Source organism: Diabrotica undecimpunctata, chromosome 7 (genome assembly GCF_040954645.1).
Source record: "Diabrotica undecimpunctata isolate CICGRU chromosome 7, icDiaUnde3, whole genome shotgun sequence".
In the NCBI taxonomy this organism is placed as follows: Eukaryota; Metazoa; Arthropoda; class Insecta; order Coleoptera; family Chrysomelidae; genus Diabrotica; species Diabrotica undecimpunctata.
The window spans coordinates 103,709,167-103,734,729 of record NC_092809.1 but is presented as its reverse complement, the minus strand read 5'-3'; the positions used below and the strand labels follow the sequence as shown (position 1 = coordinate 103,734,729).

The following is a 25,563-nucleotide window of genomic DNA, read 5'->3' as shown; positions in this document are numbered from 1 at the left end:
TATGTCATTACATCTAGCTGACAGGCAAATTTCTCCACAATTTATACTATTTTCTCAGGGAAATAAGTTCTCACAAACTTTGACTTATCTAGGTGTCTAATAAGTTTTTACCTAACATATGCTTATAGCAAGGGACCGTTTACAGTTGGTGAGGTATAATTCCCGATGCACGTCATTATTTACTTCAGAGGTTGACATTGTTGCCAAATTACAAAAAAATTCTTGAATTCGTTTTACATCAAATATATCACATAATTTTTGGAAAAAATCTACAAAAGCTCATTTTTCAACATTGTCTCAAGAAGACAGTTTATTGTTAGTTAACCAATCTTTTATTTCAGTCTTGTTTGATGCTTTCTCGAACAAAATGCTATGGTATGGAGCATTATCCTTTATAATTAGGACAAACTTTATATTAGTTTATTTTAAAACTACAATAAAAATTTGCTTGATTTATTTCCCCATGGTAGTCTATTAAAGCCAATTTAAAGGAAAATATAGCCTCTGCACCGTCAATGAAGCCATTTTCATTACAAGCATGAAGAATCATGTATCTATGTATCTTTTTAGTTATAACTTTCACATTTTCCTTAATATAAAAAAACTATCTATATGCCATATTGATTTAATAAACAACAAAAACAATATTTTTTTTTTTTTATTTTAGGTTAACCTCGATCATTGGAAAACGCTGTTTTTTATCACTACTGCAGTGAAATTTTTTACAGGTGCTGTATTTGTACTATTTGGTTCAGCGGAAATACAGCCTTGGAATTATGAGATCGATATCAGCACTAAACCTGCCAAAGGTAGAATCTCATTATTAAATTATTTTGTCAAATTAAAACTAATGTACACGGTTGCAATCGCAAATTAGCAAGCAAACAGACGTAGAAGTACATCCACACCTTGTTTGTGTATATGTTTATGTGTGTGATGGATGAAAAGGAACATGTTCTTATGTCATAGTGCTGGTATCGGGTAAAGATTGTTAATAATTCTTAGATCACAGGTAATTCTTAGTCCAATATTTCTTAATATATCCATCCTATTATCGCATTTATATGCTAAATAGAGCCTTTCTCGTATCTACTGCATTCAGAAAACCAACCTTTCTTCATCTGGGTACGGCTGAATTTTTTTTAAAACATCCTAAGCGCGGCTTGACACATTTCCGATCGCCGGTTACACGGCCGGTTACACAAGGATAAAGAGTGTACATAAATCGATGCTTCCATACATACCGTGCTCGAACCGGGAACCGAGATATCGCCAGGCATACCCACTATAAGCCCGGGTAAGCCCTGACAAACGTTGACGATCGAGCACGTAGTGGGATATCAAATTAAATGTGGGCGTTCATATCTATGCATTCTTTGCAAAAAAACCGTGTAATAGAGTACACGACTTCCTTGAAAGTAGAAGGTTATTAGACTTTTTAGAAAGTAGAAGGAATTTTTGTTGTGATTAACTTATGAAAAATGGCTGATGTGGAAATTGATACAGAGCATTTAATAACTTTGGTGCATGGAAGACTTGTAATATGGGACAAGACAAGCGAAATATACAAAGATAGAAATAAAACCAGAAGTGCTTGGCAAGAAATTTGTAGGGAACTGAAGAATAACTTTGAGGAATTGAAATCTGATGACAAGACTAAGTTCGGTAAGTTTGTGTGGATATTTCTTTATTATTGCTTAATTAAATACGAAAGTAAAAACATATACGTGTGTTTATGCATATATTGCTTATATACTAACAAGAAATTTTGGTCATCTGTCATTTTACAGATCCAATAGGTGTCAGAAAATAATCACTTACAATAATTTCTTATGTTATTTGCGTTAATAATCCTACGTACAATTTCTGCTCTAGCGATATCTCCAAGCCCCGTGATGGTTAAAGTATTCTCTGATTCATATCCGTCTCTATCGCGAACAAAGTTATGTACTATGTAACACAACACAAGCCTTCACAATATCGACAGCATAATTAGGATTCAAGTTGATAGGTCGATGAAAAATTCGCCACTTATTACTTAATATCCCAAAAGTACACTCCACATATCTTCGGGCTCTAGAGAGGCGATAATTAAAAACTTTTTTCTTGGTCGTTAAGTTACGTCCACCGTAAGGTCTATGATATCTATCAAGTGCAATTGCTTCGTCTGCAATAAAGGCATAGGATACTTTGGCCTCATTGATCCTGGTAGACATGTTTCTTCAGGAATTTCTAGTTCCTTGTTTTTTTATGGATTTCAAATCGGATATCGCATTAATAATTCGAATGTGCTTTCCATCAACTGCTCCTAAACAGTGTAGAAAATTTTCTGTATTTTGAAATCCTTCAGCAATTCTGAGCCAGTCTTGTTTCTATGGTTCGGTAATACACTCAGAACGCATAATTAACCATATGTTATTGCATACCTTTTTAACAATGCTGCTTATTGTGAAAATACCAAGTCGATAACTGTAATGTAGATCCGTGAAAGTACAGCCACTGGCGAGATATCTGCAAAAAACAGTATATTGTAGTAGTAATAACCAGGTTTTTTGTTGTTGCAGGTAAACTGGTGATGAAAAAATGGGGAAATATCCGTGTTAGGTTTCAAAAATCTTGTAAAAAAATTATGATAGCTACAAGATCTGAAGCTGGGGCAGTAACTCATAAAAAGTATATTTATAACGAGCAGTTACAATTCTTAAAAAGGTATTTGAGGAACGCCAAACAGAAGATAGTTTAACTAACACTGGACTATCAGAAGTATCAGAAGCAGCAACATCCGACACTAGTTTCACCGACAGCAACATTTGTAAAAAAAAATACCGCTGCCAATGTAACTACTCCACATGCTTACAAATTTTCCAAAACGCCAACAGGAAGAAATCATAAAGCAGACCCAGTTGAATTACAAATGATTGAAGTTCTTAAGGAGAAACCTGATCGTCACATGTCCTTTTTACTGGTATAATTATTTCGTTACGAAAATTCAATGAATTTGAGATATTGGAATTTCAGATGGGAGTATTGCAAACATTACAAATAATTAAACAACGACAACAGATGCTTCCTAGACAACTGTCCACTGCTACAAATCTAAACATTCTAAAGTCAGTATTAACAACGTCAGATATTACAACAAACCGATCATATCATACATTGCGACATGTACGCCCTCTCATGTGCTACAAATACAAACCACTCAGTTCTCACAAATAATACCATCCACTTACCAGTCGCAGCGGTCTCCTCTTTCAACAATAGCATCACCCCAGTCACAGTTTAGTGATTCCCAAATTTCATTAGATTTAATTGATTTCATTTAATGTTAAATATCATTCACATTGTCAACACCATATTATAAACAATAATAAATTCAAATGTGTTTTTACTTACCTAATTGTAACTGCCAACATTTGCACTGGGTTAATGCATTCTCTCATAAATGTGTTTTGCTTCTGAAGAGAATCCTTTAACCGATGATGTAGTTCATCAAACGTGGATATTGTCATCCTAAAGTAATTAAAAAAGTTCTCATCTTCTCGCAGTTCCAAGAACAGAGTATAAAATACACCAAACTCTTTCCTTTTCATATTAATGGGATGAATCCACACATTTCTAGTTCTTTTTCTTCTCTTTATACGCCGATAAAGAATCATCATGACAACGATGTGTTTTCGATTCATGGGGAACATCGACTAACATTTCGGCACGGACCGTAAAACCGTTTAAGTGTGAAATCTGGCCAAACCATGTAAACCGTGCCGTGTAACCGGCGACCGGGTGTGTGTGAAGCCGCTCTAAATTGCCTTTCCGTGTCCTTCCCAGCTTGAGTGAAGGAGGAGTTCTCCACGTTTTATCAGATCGCACTTTTCATGCTATGTATGCAAACAGTTATTATTCTTTGAACAGATTCTAATTATAATTGGGGATAATAAAAACAAACTAGTAACACTAAAGAAGCGATCTCACAGAAAGTGGAGTGTCGTTCTTCATCGGAGAAGAGAAATAGAAAATATGTAATAGAAAAAGACAAAATATAAAGACGGGAACCAACACTACGTGTAATACTGTTTTTCTTCCCAATAGTTGTGGTTTACGATACCTGGGATAGGGCCAAATTATCTATTTAGGGCTGGCGCATGCTATCCCCTTGTATGTTGGTAAATCGACCCGGATCAAAAGAAAAATCGAAAGCTCATGCACGGCATATCCAACCCTTCGGACTCGGATAGGGTGGTACGTTCAGTGCCGAGGTAATTTTACTATATAGTGATCTAAGTTTTGTTGGAATTTTTATCATTGTATAAACTACTCAACTTCTAAAATTTTTACCGCCAGCACTGATGGCGTACATCAGACTTAACCCTCAGTACTCACCATCGGAATGGTCCGACTATATTTTGGGGTAGGTTGAGTGCATTTATCAAAAAGCAAATATTTACTAATTTTACAGTAACGTGGGGTGCCAACACCGTTGTCTCTTTTCTAATCGTTAATATCGATTTTCTGTTTCTCTTTGTCGACGTAAACTAGCAAAGAACGCCATTCCACGAGCTGTCTGATTCAGACTTAAGACCTAAAACCTCTGCGTTTGTCTTCTGTTTAATTTACTAATTTAGTATAAACAAATAATTAGTCTTTCACTCATCAATAATTTCGATTGAACACTTTATTGTTTTTTTGTATGATTTGACTATATATTATTTTAACTTTAATGTATGTTTTAGATTATGTAGCAGTAGAAACAACTGAATCTAATTCCACTGGTCTATAAAAATGCCAACTGATAAAATCTCACGAGAAGCTTGTGATCAATGGATAAATTTGAAGAAAGGTTAAACGAATTACATTAGAATTAATGTCATTGGCCATCGTCGTTAACGTCATTAGCCTGAATTTACATTAATGTGATAAGAAGAAGAACTGGAATTATTGTTAGATATAATATATTTATTAACCCAAATTTATTTTTGTAATGTTTTTAGTTTAATATAATAATTGATAAATTTTGACTACTAATTTAACTACAATTCGTACGCAATTCCTATTTTACTATCCAGTATCCAGTCAGAGTTCATACGCAATGTGCCGCAATAAATACAAAATGAAAATACAATCAAAATTTTAAAACTTTGTTTCAGAGTAGAAGAGTGCCTAAGTATGCTAAAGGTCCATGAGACACAATTCAAGGTATACTCCGACTGGAATCAGGCGTTACATATTTTATAAATCTTTGATTGGATGCGAAGGATATCTTTTAAAAGGAAATAATAAATTTAAAAACAATTAACATTAACTCTACTACAAAAATTATAAAAGAGTAGCAATGAAATCAGTTTCATTCATTACTACGGATTCCTTAATTTATGTAGCTCCCTTACATACGTCCTCATCATCCAAGTTTGCTACTTATCAAATCATTTTTAAATTATTTTGAATTAAAATCATCAAAAACTGAATACTCAATCTTGGTAGATCAAGTAAAATCAGTCGACATCAAAACTACGAGAAGTAAAACAGTAGATACTACCACTCCCAAAAAAGTGATTGCATCAAGCCATTTTATTTTGTCCGAGAATATGCCAAAACCCCGCCAAATGGAAACATCACAAAACAAATTGAGCATGTTATAATTGACAGAAGGCACTTTACAAGCTGAATGGACGTTAGAAGTTACGCAGACTGTGATTGTGACAGCAGTAAAGGGGTGCCCTCAAAGGTAAGTACTATCGCCTCTGCTGTGGTTCTGGTCGTGGATGAACTAACTAAGCTGCATAATTCTGGTTTTACAACTCAAGTTTACGCAGATGACCTAGTTGTTACAATCAGGGGCAAGCATGACCAGACTATATCTAGCCTCGTGCAAACTGCTCGTGACGAAATTAAAAGTTGGTGTTCGAAGAGATTCAGGGATTTTTCCCTCGCCTTCCCTCGCTCAACCATTTCCATCTCTCTCTGTTGTCCCATTCTTCATCGTTTAGGCCTCTCTTACTCATTACTTCGTTCCTCCAGGACCTTCGGGGTCGTCCTCTTTTCCTCCTTCCTATGGGGATCTATTCAGTTACTCTCTTTCTCCATCTGCTGTCGCTAGTTCTTCTTACATGTCCATACCACTTTAGTTTTTTTTTGTTCTATATATGTTAGTATACCTGTTTCTATTGATGTTCTTTGCTTTATTTCGTCATTTCTTCTCCTATCCATTCTTATTACTATGCAGCACCTTCGCAAGCATTCCATCTCTGTTGCTACTATCTTACTGCTGTTTTTCTTGTTTATAATCCAGTTTTCAGCCCCATAATATCATAATACTTCGCACTAATGTTTTATAAATCTGTGTTTTTGTTTTCATATTTAGATGTCTATCCTACCATACTGAGTTAAGTTGTCGGATTGCTGTTCTTATTTATTCTAATCTTTGCTTAATTTCTTCCTCTGTTGTTGCCTTTTACGTGATTATAAACCCCAAGTATTTGAATTTATCAACTTAAATATCAACCCCACCAAAATGACTTTGGTACAATTTATAGGTATAGGTACAAAAACTTAAGGAGAGAGGAGAAACGCGTATACCGAAAAAAAAAAACAAGAATCACTAAACGACAGAACGGCTCGAAAGCCGTATGAGTCATACAAAAACAAGAAAGTTTTATCAACAAATAAACATTACAAAAGAATTTAAATTAATAATCAAGCTCTATAATGGTAAGGATGGCAACATGTTTACCAACAGAGGGGATATCCTGTTACGATGGGTAAGATACTTTCGAGAGTTGCTAGAAGGGAAACCTATTAATAACATAGAACTAAACTACCAACCTAATGAATTTGTGGAATCCCCTCAGTAGAAGAAGTAAAAATATCTAAAAAAAAAAAAAATACAAATCTTCCCAGCAGAGTTGTTTACACACGATGGAGAGCAGATCGCCAATGTGATGCAAAAAATAGTTTGTAAAATTTGGTCTGAGGAGCAAATACCTGAGGAATGGAGCGCTTTGGCTTAATATGCCCGTTGCACAAAAAGGGGAACCAACTAAAATTAAATAACTACCGCAAAATAACTCACTTAAACTGAAACCAGTCGAAACTGAAAGACAGCTAACCATTCTCGACGCGTTGAGTTGAGAATATCTGACCTTGGGGACAGGTGCGTTGAACGTGTCCCAAATCCTTCCGAACCCAGTCGATCTGGCGCGTTGAGCGAGATTGACAATCCTTCGTCTGACTGCGTCAATCTGGTGCGTTGAACGATTTTGGCGTATTCTTTCTATCTGGTGTGTTGAACTAGGTAGACATCCTTATCCCTGTCCAAGTACTCGCACTGCGTTGAGGTACGAGTACGACTTCAATTCCTCGATCGCCGTATTTTGGTATCGTCACAACCATCTACCGAAATAAATAAACAATACGTCTTTGTATTCGAACATTGTATGGTACTTAACGATAATTACTTTTTTATTTGTATAGGTAAATCCGAAATAAATGCCATACGATCGAATCCTGTTTTTTCTCTGGCTGAATTATACTACCTGACATCATAAATGGCGCCCGAGCAGTAATTTTTTTTTTTAAATAAATAATAATTAAGGCATTTATACGATTTGAACAAATATATAAATTATGTCGGACTTGGAAGATACGGTAGGGTTAGAAATAACGGACGAGACGGTAGGATGGGTATATAAATTAAAGAAAGAGGAATTACAAAATGTTATGGCTAAATTTAATTTAGACACAATAGGGAAATTGGACGAACTGCGGTCAAGAACAGTCATTCACTTACGCTCGAAAAATACCGACACAAATACGAGGGGCGGATCGGAAGTTCCAGAAATGGATGATACACAACCTGAAAATAAAAATCATAGCGAAATAACGGACACAGTTAGAAAATGGGGATTATATTTTGACGGATCCAAAGATCCCACAGAATTTTTAGAACGATTATACGAACTCAAAATCTGTTACCAAATTCAAGACGTTGCTTTATTAAAGACACTACCAGAAGTATTTAGGGGAAAAGCAATATTATGGTTCCGAAACAACTTCAACTTCTGGGCAAGTTGGAACGATTTCACGGTAGACTTCATCCTTGCATTTCAATCAGCAAATTGGCAAGATGAATTAGAAGACCAAATCAGAACAAGAACTCAGAAATTAAATGAACGTTTTAAAGATTTTCTATTAGACCTTCAAACTCTAATCAGAAGATACGGCAAAATGAACAAAACACAAGAACTAAAAAGAATTTACAAAAACATTCTCCCGCACTACAAATTATATATCAAGGAAAACAATATCACGTCCGTTAAAGACTTAATACGCCAGACTGAAGAATACGAAATAATCCAAAACGGCATCCAGAAAATAGAGGTAGATAACATGCGCCAAAAGAATAACTCCCGATTTGATACAACATACCATAACACACCAAACAAAATCATAAATTTCGATAGGCGGACGTGTTGTTGGAATTGTGGAAAGAGGGGCCATAACCGTAATAAATGCCGTTCAACTCCGATACTCTTCTGCAGTAGATGCGGAACGTTAAATACATCACACAGATATTGTAGGTGCTCCAATACGGGAAACAACAAAAGGGTCGAGACACTCAGAGGCATCTCGAACCCAAATCAGAATTAAGGTCCTCTGTCACGTCCAGCCGTAACCAGACAACCAATACTGACAACAAACCACATTGCTCAATATCCTTTCCAATCGGAGAAACGTTCCAAGCGCTGTTAGATACCGGATCACAGAAATCATTTATCGGAGAAGCAGTTCGGAAAATACTATTAAAAGATAACTTAACCGAAGAAGAAGAGGAAAGAACGGATATTAGGCTTGCAGACGGTAGCACGCAAGAAATAAGACACAGCTATCATACCATATGCCTAATCAACAACGCGTGGCGACAGATTAAGTTTTACTACATGCCACATCTTTCCTCAGAAGCGATACTGGGCATCGATGACATGCGAAAATGCAGACTCTGTATCTATTTTTCAACAAGCTGTCCCTACGATATCAACAACAGTACAGCCAACAACGCCGAATTTCCAATACAAGCCAATGAGTTGGACTCCGCAACACAGGAACAAGTAACCGATAACTTCACAGAAAATATTCACGACGATGGCATCACGAAAACTCAATTCAATATTAAGCCCACTTTAACAAAAGCACAGCAAAACAAATTGGAGCTTTTCTTACAAAACGAAGTGGCTAAATTTGACAAAATAAAAGGAAAAACCCCGTTAATCAAACACACTAATAAACTGACACACAACACGCCAATAAAACAAAGATACAGACCAAGAAACCCAGCCATGCAAAAGATCATAAACGACGAAATTGATACCATGTTGAAAGAAGAAATAATAGAAGAATCGAACAGCCCCTATAGCTCACCTATTGTATTAGTAAAGAAGAAAAACGACAGCTATCGATTTTGCATAGATTTCAGACGTATCAATGAAATCTCCGAGAAAGACGCATATCCACTTCCATGTATCAATCACATACTAGACAAATTAAAGGCCGCGAAATACATTTCAACACTTGATCTGAAAAACGGGTATTGGCAAATACCACTAGCAGAAGAAAGCAAGCCTTTAACAGCATTCATAGCTCCGGGGAAAGGTTTATTTCAATTCAGAGTCCTTCCTTTCGGACTACACGCAGCTTCAGCCACATTCCAACGCCTATTGGATTCAGTTATAGGACCAGAAATGAAACCCTATGCGTTCGCTTACCTAGACGACATCATAGTTCTAGGAAACATTCGAAGAACACTTGCAAAATTTAAAACAAGTCTTCAAAAGGTTACAAAACGCAAAGCTAAGAATTAATTTAGAAAAATGCGAGTTCTGCAAAGACGAAATTGTATACCTCGGCCAAGTAGTCAATAGAAAAGGAATCAAAACCGACGAAAACAAGGTTAAAGCCATCATCCAATACCCAGCCCCAAAATCTATCAAACAACTAAGAAAATTCCTGGGAACCACATCTTGGTACAAGCGTTTTATTCATGATTATTCTACGATCATAGCACCACTAACACAATTATTAACAAAGAAGCATAAGTGGAATTGGGGCGCAGAACAATCGATTGCTTTCGAGAAAATAAAAAAATTACTTACACAGGCTCCCGTACTGATTTGTCCAGATTTTACCAAGATATTCTTTCTCCAAACAGATGCATCAGACTACGGTCTCGGAGTAGCTCTGATCCAAAAAGACGAACAAGGACACGATCGAGTCATAGCTTACGCCAGCAGATCTTTATCAAATGCGGAAAAAAACTACAGTGTAACAGAAAAAGAACTACTAGCCATCGTATATGGAATAGATAAAATGCGTCCATACTTGGAAGGCTATCAGTTTTCAGTCGTAACTGATCACCAGAGTTTAAAATACCTACAATCAATAGAAAATCCGTCAGGAAGATTGGCCAGATGGGCCATGGCTTTACAACAGTTCGATTTCGACGTCATCTACCGCAAAGGAACGCAGAATCATTTAGCTGACGCACTCTCCCGAGAACCAGTAGACGCAATTAGTACTGTTACACTTGGAGAACTACAAAATGATTGGTACAAAAAGAAAATAGAGGAGGTGAAAAACAACCCACAAAGATTCCCAGATTATATGATAAAAGACAGTCAACTATACCGACATTTCTGGGATAAATATGACTACAAAGAAACAGAGTTATCCAATCCGTGGAAGCTCTGTATTCCACCAAATAAACAAAAACAGCTAATATCCGAAAACCACGATACGACAACGTCCGGACATTTAGGCATAGCCAAAACAATTGCAAGACTGGCACGAAAATACTACTGGCCTAACATGTTTAGAGATACAGCAAAGTTCGTCAGAAATTGTCACAGCTGTCAAATATACAAACCCTCACAACAACAAACTCCTGGAAAAATGTATTCAACCTCAATCCCAGAACGACCATGGCATACCGTCACCACCGACATGATTGGACCACTGCCAAGATCAAGCAAAGGCAACATCTAGGCAATCGTTTTTCAAGACAATTTTTCGAAATGGGTAGAGATTGTCCCAGTAAGACGAGCCACAGCCAGTGTTGTGTGTCAAGCTCTAAAAGATAAAATAATAATGAAATTCGGATGTCCGACCAAACTCATCTCAGATAATGCAACTTCGTACGAAAACAGAGAATTCAACAGTTTACTAAAAGAATTTAACATCGAAAAACACGAGATACCGCCATATTCACCACAGAACAACCCAGTCGAAAGAACAAACAGAGTAATCAAGACAATAATAGCCCAATTCTGCGATAACAATCACAAGAAATGGGACACGTACTTACCAGAACTGACTTTTGCTATTAACTCCGCAAAGCACGACTCCACCGGATTCTCTCCAGCTTATTTAAATTTCAGCCACGAACTAGACATACCCAGTAAGTTAGTAGACACGCCTAATCCATCCGACATAATCCCACCATCGTGCAAGTGGAACAAATTAAGAGAGACGTTCGACTTAGTGAAAATAAATTTGGCCAAAGCTTTCACATCACAAAGCCACTACTACAATCTGCGCCGCAGAGAATGGACACAAAAGATCGGCGACAAGGTCATGAGAAAGGTTTACAACATTTCTAACGCTGCCAAACAACTAAACGCCAAATTAGCTCCTAAATTCTCCGGTCCATATACCATTCACAAAGTATTATCAAAAGTAATTTTTCAGTTGAAAGACGCAACGGGAAAAACAGTCAACAAAGTTCACATTAAAGATTTGAAACCGGCTCACGACGATAACATATAATCCCAACCAAACACAACCACTACGTTAACCATCCCCACCACCCTTTTTACCGCAAGTTATAAGACAACACGCCTGTATTGCAGGAACAGTATGGAAAACAGCCCTCTGCCAGACAGCCCTATTAGAAGACCACCGCTGACTCCAGGCAAAAACTGCGAAATAACAAACAGCCCTGCGTTCCACCAAATGGAAGACATTTTGGAAATTCCAGAAATAATGAGCCCGTTATCGGACAGTTTTGCACTACCACTCACTTCAGAGCCGCGAGTGCGAATATATTATAGCAACCCCAAAAGAAAATTCAAATAGAGAGGCACATATGGGGCTAACACAATTGAATAACCCCATAACATCAGTAAAAGTGTCCATACCTCTCAAGTCACTGCTGCCACCAAATTTGAAAGGAAAAGGATCATACCGCCTAAGACTAACAGCAACAAACACGATCAGGATAAGGTACAACCGCGAGTGTTAGTGCTAGTAAGTGAGGTAGTTGTCGTGCGGAAGACGTTTTTGGTTTTGCGTAGTTGAATATGTAATTGGGTATATATATATATATGGTATTTATTATGTTAAAAATATGTTTTGTTTTATATTTTTATAGTTGTAAGTTGTATATAGAAAAGGGCCATAGTTAAAAATTTTGTTCAAAATTTTTCTTTAGGAGAGGGGGGTGTGATGATAATATATTTTATTGTCTAGAGTACGCCTATGTGTTAAACAAAACATGTTTTTGTTCCGTCTCAAATAATATAAAAGTCGAAACTGAAAGACAGCTAACCATTTTCGACGCGTTGAGTTGAGAATATCTGACCTTGGGGACAGGTGCGTTGAACGTGTCCCAAATCCTTCCGAACCCAGTCGATCTGGCGCGTTGAGCGAGATTGACAATCCTTTCTCTGACTGCGCCAATCTGGTGCGTTGAACGATTTTGGCGTATTCTTTCTATCTGGTGTGTTGAACTAGGTAGACATCCTTATCCCTGTCCAAGTACTCGCACTGCGTTGAGGTACGAGTACGACTTCAATTCCTCGATCGCCGTATTTTGGTATCGTCACACCCATCTATCGAAAGAAATAAACAGTACGTCTTTGTATTCGAACATTGTATTTAGTAGGTATTTAACGATAATTACTTTTTTATTTGTATATGTAAATCCGAAATAAATGCCATACGATCGAATCCTGTTTTTCTCTGGCTGAATTATACTACCTGACATCATACTTGTATGAGAGATTGGAGCCTTATACCGAAGCTTTCCTAAGAGAATATCAGCCAGATTTCAGGCGTGGCTGTTTAACTGTTAACCAGATCTTCACGCTACAAATTCCCGAAAAAGCCAGATATGTACCATTTTTGAGAGCGGACTGTGAAAAGATGTTACCACTATAATTAAGTGAAACCGTCTGCAGAAGGCAAGATGTAGCGCTGCCGGTGGGAATAAAAAATGGGGCAGACCAAAACTGAGGTGGATAGACAAGGTAACGCAGGATGCTGAAAAGATCGGTGTTGCTAACTAAAAAATCCAAGCAAGGGACAGGGTAGAATTATGCAGAAAGTTTTAGAACGTCGAGACCCTTTAAGCACCGTGATGATGATAATGACTACCACCCCCAAAGAAGTGGTTACATCAAACCATTTTAATTAGTCTGAGAATAGGTAACACCGCCATCTAAGTGCTACGTATATGATATTGTACCCTCTTTAATGACAGATTAGAGGTTACACGCAGAACGGTACTAGGCTCGGACTTCAGTCTAGTAGAGGTCTCTTGGTCGGGGCTCTTATTACAGCTCAAATATAAAAAATCAGTTAAAGAAAACTGAAGATAAAGGGACGAGAAGTCAGAAAATAAAGAGAAGAGAAGTTAGAAGATAAAAGAAGGAAACATTTGGGCAACACCCCATTTTTAGAGGAACAGGAAAACCTTAAGACATATAAAATAAGATAACAAGAAAGGTAAGGTACAGTTAAGATAATTACGCGAGAATAAAGTAACCGTGAGAGAAAAGTTATTATGATTGTGCGGTACACACTTAATATTTCGACACATATACACTGTTTATATGATTAATCAAAAAGTAATATAAATCAATAACAATGCATGAAAGAGATACACCATGCACAAAAATATAAATTTTATATCATAACAAAAAAATAAAAGGCAAATAGTTTATCAACAAAGTTATATTGAGCTATAGTAGTTGCACTATAACAATTTTTACTAAACAGTTAGCGCGAGATAAGTAATTGTACAATTTATTATTGAATACAACAAAAAATATCTTTCTTGAAAAATAATTACGAATAATTTAGTATTCTTAAGAAGAGAAAAAAAAAGCAAGGAATATTATAATTGTATCTACGTCAATATTCCTCAAATAAGTGATTTTTATGTCTTGAGAATACGTAAACATTTACTAAATTTTGATCGTGATCACCTCAAATCTATGCATAAAATTTATCATGAATATAACCTACACATAAAACAAATTGTTCCTAATTTATACGTATATATTATACTGTAGTTTTATACTGATAATAGTTCGTTCGATTAGAGTCAGCCATAAATAATCAAAGTCACTGAACTGAAGTCTTAAATCAACTTCTTACGATTTAGGTAAAAATGTCGGTACTCACAATTGGATAATCTGCATTGTACTCCGCCGGCAGTCAGTAGGCACAGGTAATGAAGTTTTTCATAGAACGGTCTCAATAATAAAGGCTCTTGACGCGTGCCCTCGCAGCAGGTACATAGGAACTGCTCAAGCGGCATAGGTGTATCAGGTACGGTAACAAACTACGGTGTTTCAATCCGCAATTTTTCAAATTGATGTAGGCAGAAATAAAAGGAAGAAAGAGAAGCAGTAGAACAAGAACATCACGCAGTAGTAATCCAGGTAGCAGTAGATAGTAGAGATGAACGTAGTAGTAAATAGTAGAGACGAATAGTAGAGACGAACAGTAGAGACGAACAGTAGAGACGAACAGTAGAGACGAACAGTAGAGACGAACGGCAAACAGCAGTGACTTCGTTTCTTCGAATTAGAAGACGTCTGTTTGACAAAAGAGAAAATAGTTAATATCGAAAGCACTGTGTGAAGATATATAGATAAGGGTGAATTGAAAATACACTTAACGCCGTTTGGTGGAGACAAACCGCTTGCCAGAGGAACCAACTCGAAAATGAGCTCGAATTCTGATCTTAGACAAGCTAAGGATTAAAAAATAGTAGAAGTATTGGCCAAAGAGTGTCACGCGAAAATGATACTTAAATGGCAAGGCTAGTGTGGTCGTTTTTGTAACCTAACCACTTTCTCCCGACAGAGATTATTATTTCATCAAAAACTAACATCTCCGTTTTTCTTAGAAGGTAAACTGGGTATTTGACAATAGAAACTGATTTCTTTGTTACTGAGGAAGGGTTTCTATTTAACAAATGATAAATAAAAAGAGCAGAGAACATTTGACGAATTGTTTCGTTCTTAAAAAATGGCATGACAAATCGCTCGTTGCTTTTGGGTTATTTTTAAGGTTCCTAGCAAAATATATAGACATAGGTGACGTTAAAGTAATTTTCTAAGGGGAATAATTTAAAGAAATTTTAAACATGCTTCAATATTGTGATCAGTGTTCGCCACAATTTACTGGAATATTACAAAATTTTACTACGCCAATGATCCTTTGAGGCCAAGACATAAATAAATAAAAAACATCAAGCAAAAAGTAAAGATCCGAAGGTTTCTACTACATGTTCGAAACCAAAATTTAGATTCTCACCCAAATGTGTGCCTTCTACGATATACCGAGCAAATAGACTATGAATAAATCGACATAAGGATTTTAAAATTGCATTCCACATCATATCTCTTTATCTAAGTAAAAAACCTTTCATGAACTGGCTTCTAATACTCAAAATACAAGTAAATATCGATATAGAAAAGACAATTAAAATTTGATTTCACGTATAGTGCTTCTACAATTTGCTTGTACGTATTTCGTCCTTTTAGGACTCATCAGAGCGTCTCAGTAGGAAGTCCTAATGTCGCTGTATGCGTCCTTAGGAAGTTATTTCATTATTACTTCCTTTGACGAAAATGATTTGATTTCACATTTAGGGCTTTCTACTAAGGAGCTCTAAAATGGATGAAATATGTATAAGCGAATTGTTAAATTAATATACGTGAAATTAAATAAAAAAAATCAGTTCAATTAACACCAAAATAAAACTAATAGCTATTACAATAAGAAATGACATGAGTCTGCTTGACAAACATACTCGTCAACCAATATAGTATGGATAGTCTCCAGAGTTGTATGTGAAAAAGAGAGTGCGTAAAGATTCATTATTTGACCAATACTATTTTAATATTTACTTATCATTCATCATCATCACCAGCTTTTATGGGTTAGGTCCTCTGGCCTATTCTGTTCCTTCAGTCCACCTCTTTCTAGATCTTCCAAATTTTCTTTTACCTTTCGGTTTACAGGTATACACTAGTTTCGGCTGGTCGACAACACTCCGTCCGGCTCGCGGAGATAAGAATACGGCCGGGGTCAGAAAGCCCTGCCTGTCGTAAGAGGCGACTAATGGGTAGGAATAGGGAGGTGGAGAGCCGTCGTTTGAGGTGTCGGGTTTGTAGAAACGCACACGGTCGCTTCGGCGACACGGTCACCGGTCTACACTCCTAGTATCCGAGACGAGACTACTCGTGGGACCACTCTACTCCCATTCCAAAAGAGCCTGGTGAGGTTGAACGAGCTGGGCCCGTAAATACCTCTCCTGACTTTGGTCAGGAGGGATGTGGATACACCGCTCCTGACGGCGGTCAGGAGTGGTGTAGGTGTCTCGGCATGTACCCACCGGGAGATCCAAGAGTGGTAGAGGAGAGATCCTCGGCGGCGACCTGTCTACGTGTGAGGTGGAAATTCCTCCGCCTGCCGAACCTACCCGCCCGTGGTGTGGGAGTAACGGGTAGGCAAGGTACTCACAACACAGGTACTACGGGGAAGATGGAGCCCCCGCGGGTTGCGTGTGCTAGACGTGTCGTGGTAACCCTACGGGGTACCCCCACAGGGGGACCCACGGGACGTCTTTGGTACGCGCCCCGTGGCACCTTCACTTTGGTGTCGGACTCGTAGGGGCAGAGGTTTCGCTACGGGCGTATGTCGAGAGATAGGTAGCCCAGGGTCCTGCCAGGTCTTAGTATTTGGAGGGCACGCACTCATTGCAATGGTCGACAACAGCAGTAAATGATTTTGTAAATATGTGATGGGTTCGACCGTTACTTGATGGAACTCATTTTATCAAGTAATAAAACACTGAAAACTTTTGTTTTTAACACTTCCACACATTTGTAGAAATTTTGAAAACAAAAGTTTTTAGTGTTTTATTGCTTTGGTATAATACAGGGTGAGTCATGAGGAACTTTACATACTTCTACCATATGTAGAGTCCCTCAGGGAGCATATTATGTGGCCACTAAAAAATGTCAACTCCTCTTCTTTATTAATTAACAGGGTGATTTGTGTAATTGACCATTTATTTCATTTTACTGTAGTGTTTATACGGCTCATTTGATTTTTTTAATTTTTGCATGATACAGTACACTACTATCAAGCATTCGACTGGTATTAGCTAAAGTAAAAAATTCCTGGACTGGCTTTGGAAAAATTAATTTAGGGATTCGTATTAAATATTACACCCTGTATAAATTTTTTTTAAAATGCAATAAGTGGTTTTCAAACTACATAAATAGCCAATGAAAACGACATATGCGACAATGTTGTCGCACTTTTATTAAATTTTTAGTGAACGATCAAATCTTACCAAAAATAGAACAACCATAATGAAGTATCAAATTATAAGGTATTAATTTAAACAAATGTTATAAATTTCAAACATTTTAATTAAAATGAGTTCCTACAACATAATCTAATACGTAGAAAATTAACATCTTTACTGTCACTTTGTATTATCTCTATGATAGAATCAATTTCAATTCAAATCATAAAATTTTAATCATTTACAATCAACAAAAACTAACACATACAAGAGGTTTGACTTTTTAATCAATTTAATTTATTATTTATCGAAAATAATGCCCCAATACGATCTATGAGTAAAAATTTAAAATTGAAAAACAATTGATTCTATCATAGAGATAATACAAAGTGACAGTAAAGATGTTAATTTTCTACGTATTAGATTATGTTGTAGGAACTCATTTTAATTAAAATGTTTGAAATTTATAACATTTGTTTAAATTAATTACCTTATAATTTGATACTTCATTATGGTTGTTCTATTTTTGGTAAGATTTGATCGTTCACTAAAAATTTAATAAAAGTGCGACAACATTGTCTCATATGTCGTTTTCATTGGCTATTTATGTAGTTTGAAAATCACTTATTGCATTTTAAAAAAAATATATACAGGGTGTAATATTTAATACGAATCCCTAAATTAATTTTTCCAAAGCCAGTCCTGGAATTTTTTAGTTTAGCTAATACCAGTCGAATGCTTGATAGTAGTGTACTGTATCATGCAAATATTTAAAAAATCAAATGAGCCGTGAAAACACTACAGTAAAATGAAATAAATGGCCAATTACACAAATCACCCTGTTAATTAATAAAGAAGAGGAGTTGACATTTTTTAGTGGCCACATGATATGCTCCCTGAGGGACTCTACATATGGTAGAAGTATGTAAAGTTCCTCATGACTCACCCTGTATTTGCTAAGTTTTTAAATGATCTTCCTTTATATGCACAATTTGTATGACTTTGGGGGTACCCTATATAGGTAGGGTAGGTAGATATAAAAGATAGTTGAAAACATTTAATAGATTTAACCCTAGAATATTAAACATCGTAATTTTTACGACGCTAATGTCGTTGTTGTAGGATATTGTGGGAGGGATACACCAGTATCTCTCGCCCACTCATCTATTCTTACATTAGTATATATCGAAACGTTTTACAAGTATAGTTACGCCTATATTATTAGTGAAGTATCTACAAATGAGCACAGCTTTGTAAATATTACGAACGTAAGTAATAACGTTATAATTGTAGAAACAACGATATTATTAGTTTGTTTTTTTAAGTGTAAAATAATATTAATACGAAAAATAGAGACATGCACAGACATCTCACGCAGCGGGAGTTGGAAGCTGAGTTGCAATTGTGCCTGGAAGAACTTTGGCCAGATGCATCGAATAATAATTCTGATAAATAAGAAAGTCGGTCTGAAACAAAAGATGCCGTTTTAGAAGCATTCAGTCCATCTGAATCAGAGTTCGACCCAACAAGCGAAAATGACTCAGATTCCTACCATGACTTGCCATCCAGTAATAAGAAAAGAAAAAGAAGTTCTAAAAAGAGTAATGAGTTGCAAAAACAGTTTACTTCAGTGTTTTCAAGAAAAGAAAGTAATGGCTTGAAAATCGACAAGGAAAAGAAATGTCCTGCTTAGCAAACTTCATCAAACGAAGAAGAATCTCCAAAAAAATGCAGCTAAATAGAAGCAAACTCGGTTGCCATCAAGTCTCTATCTATTTATACAGCCCTTGCTGTCCAATTTTGGACATAGGCCTCCTCTTTCTTCTTCCACGTCTCTCTATTGTAGGCAGTTTGTATCCACTTCGGGCCTGTGTGTTTCTTCAAGTCATCTGACCATCTCATTTGTGGCCTTTCTCTTTTTCCTTTGTAACTATATGATCTCCAGTATATAATCATCTTATTCCATCTGTCGTTTTTCTGTTTTATGGTGTGTCCAGCGAACTTACACTTAAGTTTTGCTATCTGCGTTAATACATCGGTCACTTTTGTTTTGTTGCGAATCCAAGTATTTCTTTTCTTGTCTGATAGCCTGATGTTCAGCATTTGCCTTTCCATGGCTCTTTGGGTCTTTGCTATGTTTTCCATATTTTCCTTTGTAAACGTTCAAGTTTGAGAACCGTAGGTGAGAACAGGAAGTATACATTGGTTGAAGACTCTTGTTTTTAAATATTGGGGGTATTTTCTATTTTTTAGTATTAGGAAAGTTTTCCGAAGGATACCCAAGCCAACCTTATCCTTCTCTTTATTTCTCCGGTCTGATTTTCTTTATTTAATTTAACTAGTTGTCCCAAATATACATATTCTTTTACTTGTTTTATAGTTGTTTGTGCAATTGTAATTATTAATTCTTCTGATTGGTTGGTCATAATTTTCGTTTTAATATAATTCATTTGTAGACCTATTTTTGTTCATTAGCTATTTAATTTAATTAATCAAGTCTAAAGTCTAAAGTTAATTAGTTAAGTCTAAAAGGTAAAAATGGATACAGGTGGTTCTCTCAACGAAAGGTAAAACTCAAAAACGTTACTTTCTTACATTTTGTTCAATGCCCCTCTGATAAACCAAGGAAGCACAAACTCCCTTAGATGATTTTCATTGTTTTATAAATCCAGAGTCTCTGGCAAAAATTGTAGTACCTATATACAAATGCTGAAATTTCTATTAGGGTACAAAAATACCAAGTCGAAAGACTACAAACTCGAAAGTGAGTATTGACGAATTGCATGCACTGCTAGCACTAATTATTTTTGCTGCTGCCCAAAAAGACAATCATTTAGCGACAAAAGAAATGTTTGATGACAACATTTCTGGTGCGATATATAAAGCAACTATGGGCCGGGAAAGATTTGAATTTTTTATGGAATGTTTACGTTTTGATGATAAAATGTCTAGACCAGACAGAAAAAAACAGACCTTTTAGCAGCTGTTCGTGAAATATGGGATGATCTTATACAGAATTGCAAAACGTCCTATAAGCCCGGATCATACCTAACAATCGATAAGCAGCTACTGGCTATTAGGGGAAGATGTTCTTTCCGGATGTATATCCCAAATAAGCCAGCCAAATATAGAATAAAAATAGTAATGCTGTGTGACGTAGGTACCAAATATATGTTCGATGCAGAATTGTATTTAGGAAAAGGAACTAAAACCAATCGACTGCCTATAGGAGAATATTATGGAAAACAATTAACTCAGGGTGTGTACGGAAGTAACCGTAACATAACCATGGATAATTGGTTTACGTTAGTATTGCTAGTATCAGAGTTTACAACCTCCTTACAATTCAACTATAGTTGGTACTCTACGGCAAAATTAAAGGGAAATACCTCTCGAGAAGATAAATCTTAAAAATGGTGAAATTAGTCATTCCTTATTCTGCTTCGATGGTGTAAAAACAATGGTATCCTATAAGACAAAAGTAAATAAGTTTGCGCTCCTTCTGTTGACAATACACAACACTCCAGTAGATTGTGATCCAACTGGAAAGCCAGATATCATTAAATTTTATAATGCAACCAAGTACGGAGTAGACACATTTGACCAAATGTGCGGAAACATGAACATCTCCAGGAAAACAAGAAGATTACCTCTTTGCCTGTTTTATAACATGATAAATATAGCTTGCATAAACTATTAGATTATTTATAATCATAATCATCAACGACAGCAGAAAAAAACCATCACCAGAAAAAAATGAACAACTGACGAAACCTTGGCCACAGCATCGTGTAAATTGGCCAACTTTGAACCGCTTGGTAAAGTTGCTGATCGAAAATATTTTAAATTTGAGCCGCAATAAGAAAGAATGTGCCCTATTGTGTCAAAACGTGCCCTGTGTCAATTTTGTCCGTCTAAAAAACGTCGAATGATAACCCATCATTGAGATCAATGCCGACGTCCATTTTGTGGTGAACATCGCGCCCTTTGTTATCAGCAGTGTATTTCTAAAATGTAGTAAAATGTAGAATTTATTATTTTTTTGTGATTTTTAGGTTTTAGAAACATCTCTTTGTTTAAAATAACTTGTAAAATTAAGATAAATAAATACTTTTTTAGTGACCACATTTTACGATGGTTAGTGTAAATAAAGGTAACAATAAGGTTAGTCTTCTAGGATCGAGACAACGAAATTGCTGTTACCGTGTATAGTAGAACATAGAACGAGAAAATAAATCTGGAAAAAACCATTACTTGTTAATTATTGATCAGGTGTTAAATACAACTTATAAAGTAATTTTTAACAATTATTCAATTACTAAATTAACATTTTTATGGGTATTTGTTTTTACGATTTATACCATTTTTTACACTGTCTTTGATAGATAATATATTAAAATATTCTTTATAATTATCCTTCTTTATATGGATGAAAAATATTCGAAATCACAACGAATATTAACTCCAATGAAAAACAAGTTGTGCTATAAGATTGGTAAGTTTTAGTTTCCATGTATATTGGATTATTGTTTAATTTTATGTACTAGTTCATCAGAGGGATTCAAAAAGAGGACAATAATTACACAGACCAACAAAAAAAAAATTATAAAACTTCTCTTACAAATTTATGTGAATTGTATGTATTTTTTTGGCGTTAAAAAAGAATCTGAAATTAAATTATACGTATCACCCACAGTTTTCCCACAATATGACACGGGTTTATTCTACATTATAATAATTTGAAAAAGACAAAATACCGAAATACATTAAAATCATACATTGTTAGAATAATACCTTTTATCTAATTCTTATCTTGTGATAGTATAGTAGCCCAGTCTGGTTATGCAAAAATCATCGATTTCGCGGCAAAATTTTTGGCAGATATCTGAAGCTTTTAAAACATAATGTGGGGGTTACTAGATGACGAATAAATGAAAAGTACTCGTATTTTTACCTTGCGTTTTTTTAACAATATTTTATGGTCAATTTGATTTTTTGTCTGTAAGTTTTTTCCCTTATATTTTACATAAACAATATTTATATCATTTTTTTATATCAAGAATATTTTTATTTTCGCGTTTTTTAAATTAAAATTGATAAATAATTTAAGGAGATATTTGCAAAAAAGCAGTTTTTTTTACTAATTCATAAGTTTTATTAATTTTTTTATTAACAAAGTAAAATATTAATTATTAAATTTGAACATCGAGGAACTACCGTCTTTTAAATTTGTGCAAAATTTCCCCCCGATCGGTCAAATAGTTTAAAAGTTATTTAATCTATTTATCCCTGAGGCTAAATATTTTAACTATTGAACTTGCTCTATTAATGATGCTAGACACATTTAGCAAATTTCATAGGATTCTTTAAGTCTTAAACTATCTCAGAAGTTAAACGCATATTGCGTTTTCATCGAAATTATATATCATACAAAATAAACGATTGAAAAAGGGGTATGGTTTTACTTATAAACAATTGTAATAACTTCTATATTTTTCAAGAGACAAACTTGTACGTACAACCATTGGATAGCTGGTAAAAAACTCACATTTAAAAAAAACTTTCTATGACCAATAGGAACGAAGTTTGGGACTAGTTTTAAAAAAATCATATCTCCATTGTTTATAAACATTAAGAAGTAAAATTTGCACAAATTTTTAATAAAGATCTAAACTTTATATTGAAACTTATAGGTCAAAACTCATCCAATTTTTCGAAACTTACAGCCTTTCGAAACGAAGGTACTTTCGAAGAATCGACATAGGAAAGTGGACGGGATAACTGTTTGCGCTCCGTTTTTTTTTTTAGAGATCGGAACTTCAAATTTAAAGACGTAGAAAAAATTATCTCGGCTTCTATTACAGCTAGAAACCTCTTTTTTTTTTAATCTATGGGAAACCTCGGAAAAATTGGGTCCATTTGAAATTCCCCGTAAAAACTTATTTTTTAAATATGACTGGAATAGTCTGTCGCAGTACTAATAATTATGACATAATTTTCACCCCCTGGAAATCTCGGGAAATCCCGGAAAATCAACATATATTTTTTTTCATTTTGTATCAATGATGTCGATCGAATAGCCAAGGGGGCTGGGCGGCTGGCTTCTCCTTCGCTTCTCTGCGAGAGATGTCAGTTCAATCCCCAGCTCGGTGTACAGAAAACAAAAAGGCTAACGCAGCAGTTTAAAATTCTAAATGAATCTGCGGCTTAGTCTAGAATATGCTGGTATCTGATCGGCCTATGGTGGAGCAGTACGGCAAGAGATAAGGGCTTGCGGCTTGGTGATACTCCTCCATAGATATCTACCGGAGGGGCAAGGAAGAAAAGGAAGATTTTGATATAAACTGAATGAGCAATAGGAAGTGAAGCATAAGTGTTCCCATTTTGTAAGAGTGCAGCTTTTAAACTTATTTTTGAAGAGTATGTAAAAAGCCTCATCAATCATCTTTAGTATACTCAATAACAAACTCATTTATTAGACCATCAATATCATGACAGTAGACCAAATCCCCTTTCTGCCTAAAAAACTAAGCAAACTGTTGATCTCTGTACCTTTATTTGTAAATAGATCTACCAGGCGACAACAAATTCTTTTTTTTTTAATCTTGGGCCAAGTATTTTTGATTTGTAAAACTCAAATCGCTTACTAAGTCATCTAACTCAATTTCTGTAAACAACTGTGGTTGTAAATTTTCTGAAGGACACTAAAATCACCATCACTTTCTCGACCATTTTCATCAGATTCTGATTCACTAGTATTTAAAATGTCATCAATACGTAGAAGAGGCTCAAGGACTGGCAGTTCAGGTCCATGCTCTACCGGACGGATAGCAGACGGGAGATTAGGATAAACAATCACTTTCTTATTTTTGGAGTTATATCCAGAAACATCGACAGTACAAAAATAACAATCATTTGAATAATTTTTTTGCTTTCGCCATACCATAGGCACTGCAAATCTGAAAGCTTTTTTTCTTTCTTCAACCACTTTCTTAAATACTTAACAAAAACATAACATTTATTGTGAGGAGCCCAACCTTTATTTTGGTCACCAATTTTCACACCAAAATATGCAAAATGGAGCTTTTTTACAAAGTTAGTAATGTTTCTCTGATGTTTTTTAATAACAAAATCATCACATATGTAACAAAATGTATTTGGACAGTATTTATAAACGCGACTAGCCAAATTTAAAAGCGTATGGGTCAAACACTAAAAAGTGAGGTTATGTTTATTAAAATAAAGGAACTATATAGCTTTTAATAAAGAGGAAGAAGAATAAAGAGTATTGTAAAATTCAATAATAGTGCTACCCACCAGAGTGCTTTAGATTTCTCTATATATATGCCAGTAAAAAGTACTGCTGAACAAATCTTATATAGCTATTTGAAGGTTTAAAAGGTATATGAGTGATAGCTGATGACAAATCCTTAAAGACTTACAGCTTATTTGCTTTGTTTTTTTAACACTCATAAAAAGTGAAAAATAAAATCATTTTTCACCTATAAAACGTTTCTTATACGTTTTAAAGAAAATAGTTTAAATGAAAGTTGTAGATCTTAAAACGTTCTTAAATTTTGCGAGTTTCTAAAGTTGTTCAATTTGTTTATTCGGTAGAGCGATTATTTAAACGACTACTGATCATGAGGATGGGAGACCAAAATCCGACAGAAAAGAACAGGTGGCTTTTCAGGTCGTCAACTAACAATATCTCCGACAAAAGATAATCAACCAAACATAAGAAATAAGTACGGGGAAAGTTACAAGTATGTATAGACCGGGAAAGACTTAGTCCTCTGTAGTCTTGTTATTAATGATAACACACGGTAAGACATAGGACACTGGAAATATCCGGTTTCGCATCTAAACTCCCCAATAGTTGTCTTTAAGCGTGTGATGTTCGACTTCTGTTTTTTTAAAGGTAATGGATTTTCTAACGAGCTATGACGTTTTAAACAGTTGCGTAA

The 25,563-nt window shown here is 35.5% G+C and overlaps 3 protein-coding genes across 5 annotated transcripts in view; all 3 read left to right on the top strand.

The window, feature by feature from the left end:
• Positions 1 to 5,015, top strand: part of LOC140445681 (putative inorganic phosphate cotransporter) — a 70,313-nt gene extending 65,298 nt beyond the window's left edge. For 2 of the 3 annotated variants that reach the window (XR_011951427.1, XR_011951428.1), the window contains exons 9-11: positions 668 to 809; positions 2,565 to 3,110; positions 4,731 to 5,015. Coding sequence is in view for 1 of the 3 variants with exons in the window: in XM_072537927.1 (XP_072394028.1) it covers positions 668 to 809; positions 4,731 to 4,777 (189 nt within the window). In the remaining 2 variants the exon portion in view is untranslated. The remainder of the gene's footprint in view (positions 1 to 667; positions 810 to 2,564; positions 3,111 to 4,730) is intronic. The other variant, XM_072537927.1, reaches the window with a different exon arrangement.
• A 6,118-nt stretch (positions 5,016 to 11,133) lies between these two features.
• Positions 11,134 to 11,811, top strand: LOC140446577 (uncharacterized). The gene has a single exon (XM_072539141.1). The coding sequence runs from the start codon at positions 11,134 to 11,136 to the stop codon at positions 11,809 to 11,811; it is 678 nt and encodes a 225-aa protein (XP_072395242.1).
• Positions 11,812 to 21,982: 10,171 nt separating this feature from the next.
• LOC140446903 (putative inorganic phosphate cotransporter) overlaps positions 21,983 to 25,563 on the top strand; it is an 82,949-nt gene continuing 79,368 nt past the window's right edge. Inside the window, exon 1 of the mRNA XM_072539489.1 lies at positions 21,983 to 22,091. The gene's annotated coding sequence lies outside the window, so the exon portion shown is untranslated. The remainder of the gene's footprint in view (positions 22,092 to 25,563) is intronic.